General features: G+C 38.4%; 2 protein-coding genes across 7 annotated transcripts in view; one reads left to right on the top strand and one right to left on the bottom strand.

Annotated features, from left to right (window-relative positions):
* LOC107673387 (protein FAM219A-like) overlaps positions 1 to 5,426 on the top strand; it is an 8,912-nt gene extending 3,486 nt beyond the window's left edge. The window contains exons 2-6 of one of the 6 annotated variants that reach the window (XM_016466944.1): positions 1,048 to 1,147; positions 1,285 to 1,387; positions 1,477 to 1,557; positions 1,638 to 1,713; positions 2,738 to 5,426. In XM_016466944.1, coding sequence (XP_016322430.1) covers positions 1,048 to 1,147; positions 1,285 to 1,387; positions 1,477 to 1,557; positions 1,638 to 1,713; positions 2,738 to 2,896 — 519 coding nt within the window. In that variant the 3' untranslated portion in view covers positions 2,897 to 5,426. Of the gene's footprint in view, positions 1 to 1,044; positions 1,148 to 1,284; positions 1,388 to 1,476; positions 1,558 to 1,637; positions 1,714 to 2,737 lie in introns of all 6 variants that reach the window. The other 5 variants (XM_016466946.1, XM_016466943.1, XM_016466945.1 and 2 more) reach the window with 5 other exon arrangements.
* LOC107673386 (Krueppel-like factor 9) lies at positions 4,525 to 7,916 on the bottom strand. The gene is made up of 2 exons (XM_016466942.1): positions 7,233 to 7,916; positions 4,525 to 6,404 (listed from the first exon to the last, which is right to left on the bottom strand). Exons 1-2 carry the CDS (start codon positions 7,615 to 7,617, stop codon positions 6,127 to 6,129), a joined length of 663 nt encoding a protein of 220 aa, XP_016322428.1. The 5' UTR covers positions 7,618 to 7,916; the 3' UTR covers positions 4,525 to 6,126.
* Positions 7,917 to 10,768: the final 2,852 nt, after the last annotated feature.

The raw sequence follows: 10,768 nt of genomic DNA, 5'->3' as shown, positions 1-10,768 counted from the left end.
AAAACATTAATCTCCACATGAATTTATGAATTTAATTGCACTCATGCCACCTCTGAGCCTCATTAAACGTCTGAAAATCCCCCTACAAGCCACTTTTGTGTTTTTCTGTGCCAACTCTGTGGTACAAATAATTTTTTTTAATACTGATTTTATTTGATTGGTAACTTATTCTTATTTTACTTGATTTTATTCTGTTGTTTTAATTAGAAATTTTAAAAAGCTTATAAATATGATTTTTGAATTTGACATAAAAGATGACATACTTTTAATAAAGTTAGAAAAATGCCATTACAAGGGTGTAAAAACTAAATTCCCTGTAAATCACTTTAAGGAGTCAAATATCATCTCGTAATGGGAAGGCTAATATTTGATATTATTGATTAGAAGGTGCTCCTGAAATATTTGACTGCTCCAAAAAATTTTTACATTTTAAAAGAAAAGTACGCGTAGAGCCCTGTTTAACCACTTTTTATTCAATTAAAAATCTTTTACAAGAATTACAGCAAAAAAACAATTTGATGCAAGAATATATATATTTTTATCAATATTTGAGAAATTGAATAAATGGTGCTTTAAAAAGTCCTTGAATCTGGTGTTCATGAAAGAGTGGGAACCCTGTATATTATATTATATTATATTATATATTATGATGAACAATATAATATGTACCGTTTTTGCGCTCAATGTATCAAAATGTGTTGCACTGCACCTATATTTTTTCATCCTATTTCCACTTTGAATAGATTTAGGCTTTTGAAATTTTGAAATGATTTGCCACAATTCTTGGCCTGTTCCATATTTGAAGTTGGCAAATTGCTCCCTTTGCTTCTGAAAATGTTGTGTTTCCTTTCACATCAATCCCAGGTTGTCATAATGAGCTGGGAGAAATCAAACAGTAGAAATAAAGTAAAGCTTTGTTCATCCACATTGATCAAAATGGACAGAGCAAGGCTCTTGTCAAGAAAAACAGACATCAAATAAAATGGACTTAATCGATAAAACTAGACTGCCTTGACACTTCATTATTTTTTTCCCCTTTCCCAGCAGGATCCAGCATCATCGACTACATCAGAGACAGACTCAGATACCAGGGAGAGTGAACCTGCCACCCTCAACTATAAACCTTCTCCTCTCCATATGAAGATAGGTGAGTTGTGGTATTGTTTATATCGCCAAATGCCAATGCTATGTTTTTATTTAAAGCAATTTTTGCAATTGTGTGTTGTTTCTATGACATGGTTAAAATATAAACATGTCTAATATTGTTTTTTTTGCTCTGTAAAGACAAACAGAGAGAGTTGGTTAGGAAAGGATCACTGAAAAATGGCAATGCTGGAAGCCCTGTCAATCAGCAACCCAAGAAAAATAATGTGATGGCCAGAACAAGGTACAAACAAGAGAAAATGATCACAGTCTTCACTGTATACATAGTCTGTTTTATTTTAAAAACCTATCTCCATTTCTCTTACCATCCAGGCTAGTGGTTCCCAATAAAGGCTACTCTTCTTTAGACCAGAGTCCAGATGAGAAACCTTTAGTTGCTCTAGACACAGACAGGTGCGCTCTTCACTCATCCTTTACTGACTGATTTACGCCCCCATTGGCCCCAGGCCTCACTGTTTTCACTTTCCTTACAGTGATGACGACTTTGACATGTCTAGATATTCCTCGTCAGGATACTCGTCAGCCGAGGTGAGGTCTCTAAGGGAACAGGTACCTATGAACTCTGGTTAATGTCCTAAGCCCCATACCACAAGCATCATGACAATAGATTTCCTTCTCAAATGTCACTCACAATCTTGTATGCTCTAAATTCCCTTTTGTCTTAAATGTCTCTCTTTTGTTTTCCTTTAAAGGAATAGCTCACCCAAAACGAACATTTCTAAACATTTACTTGCCCTCAGGCCACCCAAGGTGTGGATGAGTGTGTTTCTTCATCTGAGAAATTTAGCATTACATCACTTGCTTACTAATGAATGGGTGTTCAAACAGCCGATGAAAACATCACAAGTAATCCGTTAAGATCTTGCGAAAAGCTGCATGTTTTTAATACACTAACTCACCATTAAGATGTTTTTAATGTCAAACCATTGCTTCCAGCTAAAATACAAGTCCTCTATCAATAATATTGCTTTGTCTAAGTCATCTTGTCTGAAGCAGGAAAAAGTATGCACACATCAAGCACCTTTTGCAAGCAAAACAGTCCAAAACAATTCCACAACAATATTTTGGCCATAAACTATGGTTTAAATAATGAATTTGTTTATTACAGACATGCAGCTTTTTACTTCACAAGACTTTAATTGGTGGACTGCATGTGATTATAATTTTTTTATTAGCTGTTTGGACTCTCATTCCGACGGCACCCATTCACTGCAGAGGATCCATTAGTGAGCAAGTGATGTAATGCTAAATTTCTCCAAATCTGTTCCGATGAAGAAACAAACTCATCTACGTCTTGGATGGCCTACGGATGAGTACATTTTCAGCAAATTTTAATTTTGGGTGAATTATTCCTTTAAAGGTCACCATTGCTCATTTGTTGTTGCTAATTATCTTCATGTTGTTGTTCATGTCATTGATTCATTAAACCAATAAATGTCCAAATCAAGCTATTGAACCAACCCTGTTGTCTTATTAATCTAAACTGCTGCCAGGAGTATTGAATTCATTCATATGATTTAATTAGTGGCGGTTATGCAGCCCGGCCTGACATGCTGTTCATTGCTTCCTGCAGCAGATAAACCAGGATCTGAACATCCAGCTACTGAAAGATGGCTACAGGCTGGATGAGATCCCTGATGATGAAGACCTGGACCTCATACCACCCAAATCCGTTAACTCAACCTGCATGTGCTGCCAAGCCACCTCCTCCACTGCTTGTCAAATCCAGTAAATCTGTCACCTTTTCCCCTCCCTGTGTTCCCTCTCTCTCTTCCCCTCCCTCGTTCCCTTTCATAACCTCAGATAAGACATCTAATCAATATTACAGAGGGAAATGTACAGAAAACGTTATGATGAACATGGTGTACAGGAAAATGTGAACACACACACACACACACACAAAACACATTACATGCGCTAATGCACACACATAGACACATGTACTCTTAACATATGATTATTAACATGACTATTATTGGTTGCTTCCTCCTATGGCAGGATATGCACTGTTTGCTAATACGCTAGGAGAGTCTGCTCACTTTCACCTCCTAGCTGGCATTGTGTTATACTGTACAAGTGAACGTAGAACAAATAAAGCATTCAGATGGCTTTAATTGTGAATTAAAAACAACTTGATGTTACAGAGAGTTTGAAATAGCTTATCCACTGAATTCTCTGCTTTCATGTTGCACTCGTTGCATTAATGTTGTCGTTATGGTAAGATTTGATTTCCGTACGGATCTGGTTGGAAGTTTATTGTTCATGGCTGCTATTGAGGCTATACTTGGATTCATTTCTGTTGAACATTTTGCATGTTGGTGCATTCGTACTGCAGCGCTAACAGTAGCCTTGTCTGGCATGCACCTGGGCATCACACTTTTTGTTTACTCTTGATATCTCACACACGTTTATTTAATTGAATCACGTTTGAAGCTACGCTGGAATTGAGATGCTAATGAGTCATGAACGAAAACGAAAAACAGCAACCCTTTTTTATTTGATTGGTCAAGGTCTAGATATTTGTTATTTTCACAGTAACCTCTCACAACAGATGATAAAATGATTACATGAAGACCTTTCTGTCTCTCAAAGCAGTTTTTCAAAGGTCAGAAATCACTGGGTATGATTTAATAACTGTTATGACATTTTGGAAATGCAGTTTAATTTCTTGGACAGAATGACCAAACGTATTAGATATTTACACTTCCTGTAAGCTTTCTTAAAATAAGTATTGTTTTATTCTGGAAGATGTTCAGATTTCAAAGACATGAAGGCACCAAAGAATGTTTATGCTCCTTGTTGGAATCTATGTTCATTTTAATTTAGCATTTTATATGCATACCACCGATCAGGATACATCACTGAATTTCATGAAAATCAGTTGTGGGCTGTTTAAAAGCATTGTTTTCTGCTGGTCTTTGGAACTAAACCTAGAATGTTAATGTTGCTAAATTGATCAAATCCCTGACATTCATTATTGTTATTATTAAAAATGATTCAAGCTGTCAATGATGAACCGGCACTGTTCATCTACACATGAAATCCTTTTACAGATTTTTCCCTTCCATTCAGCTTTGAAAGCCAAACACATTTTATGTGTTATCTTTACACTCTACTGTCTTGATCAAGAAACTGATTTCATTCGAACTGCTCATATTCACTCTTTAGTGCGTTTTAACTATGACTAAAATAGTGTAATGACCTGATGTATTCAATTCAAAGCGTAATCAAAGGTGAGCGTTTGTTGGACAAAAGCTGTGTTTTTATGTTATAAATATGTTAATTATGTGAGAAAGTCCATTTATGTATTAACAATGTTGTCATTGGTTTCAGTGATATCAATAAAAGCAGACCTGAATGAACTTTTCTTTGTTTTAATTAATCCTCTACATACATAATTTATAGGTTATGAAAGCAGTTGAATGTTGCATAAATGATACTGATGGAAAAGTACAGCACATATATGTACAACACTAGTGGCCTGTAAGGTCTGTAAGACACAGATATACACATCACAACACTTGCATTCACACTACACAACTGAGAAGAGTTTTGTAAATTACAGCAAAGTACTTCTCAGTAACTTGCTAATTACATTCTGCAATCTAAGAGTTCTTAAGCTCAAAACAAGGCACAGGTTGATACAATGACAGTATGTTTCAAATAACCTGCTTCTTGAATTCAGGCTCACAACCTACTAAACATATGGAACAGCTGAACAATAAATTAGCACAGATACTATGTGACAATAAAAGCCAAACATCTGTTGATCTGTTATCATAACACAAAATATAAAAATCTATACAATTGTTATTGAATAAAGATCCAATAGATGCATTGATTGTTGATTCACATGTAAAATTCAGTTTGTGCTTGTGTCTTTTAAAGCACAATGGCTGATCATTACGGTAGATTCAAACTAAATCTAGATTCAAATTACATTGAGTATTTCAAGTAAACAGCTGAACAGTGGAAAGACTTCTGAAGTCAACTTGTATGAAAATGAAAAACCCATTCACAAAACTAATAAAAGACTATGTTATTCAGGTTCACTGATTGATTGTAAATACTACAGGCTGCTAATAAAACCATAGGTAGTGGGAGAAATACACAATCTTTGTTCTGTCTTTTTCAGCTGTGCAGTCATGGATCTAAGGCACAGCTTTTAGTTTGTTTTCCCATAACACACCTATAGATGGCGGTGCTAAACTATTAATGAGTGAACTTCTGTTAAGTCTCACTACATCACTTGTGAAGGCTGATAAAAAAAAGGTTAAAAAATAAATAATAAAAGTGTTCTCAATAAAGAGAATTTTCAATGCTGTACATGAAATAAGTTACATTATTTTGCATAACTGAATAGAAGATGCAATTACGATTGTTAAAAAAAAAAACACACAAAAGCTTGTTTGTGTGCGTAAAACCTAACACAATGCAAAGTTAATCTCATAAGTACCCATCTATTTTAATATCATACAAATACCATCTTCAACACTGAAGTCAACCGCTGTCACCGTAAACAACACAAAAGAACCAAAAACATTCATAGCGACTATTTAAAAACCCACTTCCAATAACTGCAAAATTTGACACTTCAAAGTGATCAATAAAATGTGTCTTGGTTTCAGCACGCATAATATAGTTTCATTGTTCAGAATATGTTTACTTCCCTTTGTCACAGTGGGTGTCTAATAAATCCCCTGGCTCCTCTGTATTGAAATCAATGTCATATTTGTGATATGTGATATAAATACCCCTATATATTTGAAATAATCCTCAGAGTAAATGTTCATTGTTTCTGCCTAAATCTGATGATTTCTGTCCATTCCATTGAGAAGTCCATGGAGAACTCCAGCACAGCATATTTTGTATGTCTCCATTATGTAACACCTGAAGCTCCAAGATCTGAGCCTCAGGAAAGAGAGACATCCAAAATGTGCAGTGGGGGGGTCACATGGTTGCTCAAACACCAGCAGACACGTGATCGCTGGAGCCAGAGGACGATGTGGACGTTGAAGAGTGTCGTCTTCGCCCGGCGGGACCCTGGAGCATGCTGGGGTGGAAGCCGACGTGTCTGCGGGCGTGCTTGGTGAGGTGATCGCTTCGCATGAAGCATTTGTCGCAGAGCGGGCACATGAAGCGCTTCTCCCCGGTGTGCGTGCGAAAATGTCGCGTCAGTTCATCCGACCGCGAGAATTTCTTTGCGCAGCCTGGCCAGGTACACTGAAAGGGCCTCTCACCTAAAAACACACACACACAACGGAGCGAGAAATTTAAGACTGTTGTTATTTCAGCCTCAACTGAGAAAGACAGCCAGCAGCAAAAAACAAAAACAAAAAAAAAAACAATCGGCACATCTAGATTTTCCCCATGCATGTAAGTACCTTCACCGGCGTTTTGGCAACTTGTTCGGTTTGCGTCTGTGAATGTCAAAACCGAAGAAAACGCTGATTTTTGATAGGCCTAGGTGGCGGTGGATATGAACGCACTCACTGTCTGGGCGGGGCTGCGCTTGGCTTCAGTGCTGCACCACGTGCCCAATGTTTACAACGGTGGAATCAGGAGGTGTGTGAATCGCGTCACCGTTGCGTTGTTAGGCTATTTTAGTGCGTGTCGCATTGAAGTATGCGGATCATCAGGGACCAGCGGCCATAATATACTGAGATTAGACTAATTATAGAATAGAAAAGAATAGAATAAAATGGGACAGTATAGAACAGACATTTAATTCATGATGCATAAACCAGAAGGCAGTTTAAAATTTAGTTTGAGACAATTTGAAATGACACCTGGCTACTTCTAGAATTTTTTCCACACGATTACGCAATTTTTTGATCACACGGTGTCCTTTAGATTAGTAACAGTGTGTACTGTTCCGCCCTCGTGTGTACCCATGAGCGCTCCGCCTGCGGTTACACCCACCGTTACATGAGTGGCAGTTCCCAAAGCCGAACCGTTCCCCAGAACAGGCGTAATAACAGACTGCGTGCCAGATACACGAACAGTCCGAGTCGAATCACCGGTGTAAGTTGATTTACTGTACACATAAGCATTTTTCTTTTTCTTACCGGTGTGTACTCTGAAGTGCGCCTTAAGGTGGGACGATTTGCCATATATTTTCCCACAGCCAGCATAGGGACAGCAGTGTCTCTTCTCAGCGGATGCACGCAGTCTGTCGCGGTTCCGTGTCCTTTTCCCCCTGCTCGCGCTCTGTCTGCATTTCTCCCGGGTTTCCTTCACGCCGGGTGGATTGTTCGCATCACTGTTCACTATGCATTTGCCGCTGATGCCGCTCGGGATACACTGATTTAAGTCCAGCAGAATCATTGCGACCATTAACAGAGTCCGGCTCTCTTGACTTTCTTCAGATCCCTCCTCGCCGGCTAGTTTGTCTGAGCGGTCACCGTTTGAGACCGGCCCCAAGGACCTTGCTGCAGTATCAGCGTCCGTCATTGTAGTTAGCCTACCCAAAATGTCCAAATGGAAATGGAGAAATCAGCTGCTACTGTAACTTAAACACACTAAAACTTAGGGAGCGGGATTCTCATCATATGCGCATCGGGATACAGATGACTCCGGAAAACGTGGCTTCACGCCTACACGTGTCGTTCCCAATGTGACTGGGATGATTACTGTTCCAAGCGAAGAATAAAAGCGTGTGTCGCTTTCGTCTACACTCACAAGTTATCGAATAAACATCCAGGTGCTTGTTCTCAATATTATTTCAAATACATCAGAAAGCGTGGAACTTTGTGTACTGTCATTCCCTTCTATCTTCATAAGTGCGTCAACTCTGTGCCGCTGTCATCTCATCTGAAAGATCTTCTCATCTGAAAGAAACTACTTCGCGGAATCCCAAGGTGTCATCATAAAACTCGTCGCTGATTGGACACGGGGGTCCAAGAGCGACGCTTTGAATGCAGTACCAGAAATCACCGAGGTAGCATGAGATTGAGGGGTCATGGATCCAATAGTCTTCTGAGTATCAGATGAGGGGCGTGCTAACATAACAGGAACTAAGAGTAGTAGCATGCCCTCCTCCAGCACCGGTGCACTCAATGCACTGGCTGACACAGTTGTTTCTAAAAAAGTAGTAGACGTTTGCATTTATAAGAATAAGCATTTACAGATTTATGTAGTCACTGGATGTAAAAACAACAGTGTGAGTCAGTTTCACATTGTATTAACAGACACCATGCAGTGAAAAATATATTAACATAAGCATAAAATGTAGAATTCAGTAAATACTGTAAATCATATAACATAGGTAGACACTGCACCCAAAGGAGCTTTTTCATTTGTAAAAAGAAGATTTTTAAAGAATATATATATATATATATATATAACTGTGTTCAAATGATTGAACTCTGCCTCACAAGGTCACGACCACTTTAAATGGAAACAGTAATATCCATTTCCTCGAAAAGGGACCCCTATCTGCCGTCGACCTGAAATGCATTCTTTTATCTCAGCTTTCAGGGGAAGCTGGTCGCATAGAAGCATTGAGCAATTGATGGCTAACACACGAGAGCAACACGTTTCAAATCCTTTCTTTCAATAAAGCGTGCAAGCAGAGGTTATTCTGCCCCTGCATGGTTTATAGAAGTTTTGAGGCGGGCCCTTGCGAAGGGCCGTCGGAGAAGGCGAAATTAGCCAATGAGAGCAAACGTTACACGACTCTTTTCGGAGTAATCTCCGGACTCACGGAGGTTCACACTGAGAGACAGTTCCAGGAAAATATGGGAACAACACTTGCGACCCCATTTCAAGAGTTTATCCATAGGCATGATGCCAAAAAGCGTAGCCACATTTTGCTACAGTAGAGAGAACAACACGAGACTATCAACAATCCTATTAACACACACTTAAGCAGAATACTCTGTAAACATCTAAATATTGAGCATTTCATATATCTGATGTTTCTACACATTTCGTACCATAAAACTTGTTTATTGCTATTATTATTAACACCACTTGATGGTACGCTCTTGACAGCCTAGGAAAAGCCTTACTTTTCTTGGTAAGTGTTGCCAGTCATGGGAATGAGATTTCATTATCGCAGGATAATGAAATCCAGGTGTTGTTTTTGTTGTACTATTTGAAAGACGACGCATGTAAACAACCTACGACATGTTAACTCATGTAATAAATCATCTCGTTTCTAACAACGCTGTGAACTTGAACGCCTCCCTACGATGCAGAAAGCACAGTGCAAGCAACACTTCCGCTCTAATGCAGAGTCACGCTTATGTTTCCGATCTCAAGAAGGAGCTGTTCTGTGGAATTTCGGGATGTAGGCTACAGTACTAGTGATGTTACGCATATGCAATTCATATAGGCCTATGTGTACATTATTCTTCTATTACATCATATTGATATTTATATTGGCATTTAATGCCACAGTTTAATGGGTAAATTATTTTATCAGAGAGAGGGAAATTCAACAAACAAACAAACATACACACACTGTTAGGCTTTTATTTGTGCACGTAACATGAGTCGATCTATGGAATTTGTGGTCCTGCTTCGTCCTATGGCTACGGAGTGTCTTTGACAGGCTTTTGGCTGCTATATTTATTAACCACCAGACGGCGCTGTTTTTGACACTCGCGAAGCTTTGAATATTTTTTCCGAAACAGTCAAGAGGAAAGCCTCAGTGCTTCTTGAGGCTTCATTTGCCCGTCACTACACAGTACCAAAGCTACTAGTAAAGATGCAAGAGGCATACGCTCTGTAGACAGGTAATTCTCGAGACGTGGGACTAAATAGGCCAAGTAAATAAAAATCAAAGAATTATTTTGGAATCATTTGTTCAACGTGTTCGCCTGTGTTTGGGTGCAACCTCCTGTTTCTGTTTTATCCAAAAATGCGTCTCTCCACGCTATCACTCAATATGGGTCAACACCACCATATACAAAATCAAGTTCCAAATTTATATTGTAAATGGTTTTGTAATGTAAATGAGGGAAACCATCTAAAATGACCACACTCACCAAAGCCTGTTGAACTCGACGAAGGCTGAAGTAGACAATTGGGAGCTGTGAAACTTTATACATGCTTCTATTTTTCAACATAATAAACCAGGTGCCATTCTCTGGAAATAATGTGACATGCTGTTCATAATTACACTGGAACTAAAGTAAACAATAATAAAAATGAACCACAATGATGTTTTGAATTATATATATATATTCTTTTGTTAATACATGCCAAACGTCTTTTTCACATTGAGGAATACAGTATACACATTTGTATTTGCATCCAAATACTTAGCCTTCTACTGTAGGACAAGAGTCCTCGGATCCCGCTCTCTGTTCTCTCATCTCTCAGCTCTTATCTTTTGGAAGAACAACATGCATTTTAAAGACACTAAGTAAACTAAGACCTTTCCGTTCAAACTACAGCATTATTGCAGAAAACATGTGCTTGGACAAGTGCTCACCAATAAGTTTAAAAAGAAGTGGAGAGGGAAACTTGACTAAAGTCGTATACAATTCACAACCTTTTATGCTACAGTATAGGAAAATATTAAGAAAATACTGTACATAAAGTTATAAGTCGTCATATCATTTTGGCACACTGGGTAGGTTGTCATAGTGTAATG

Source organism: Sinocyclocheilus anshuiensis, unplaced genomic scaffold (genome assembly GCF_001515605.1).
Source record: "Sinocyclocheilus anshuiensis isolate Anshui unplaced genomic scaffold, SAMN03320099.WGS_v1.1 scaffold508, whole genome shotgun sequence".
Classification (NCBI taxonomy): Eukaryota; Metazoa; Chordata; class Actinopteri; order Cypriniformes; family Cyprinidae; genus Sinocyclocheilus; species Sinocyclocheilus anshuiensis.
Note: the sequence above shows the minus strand (reverse complement) of the source record. Positions and strands in the feature narration are given on the sequence as shown.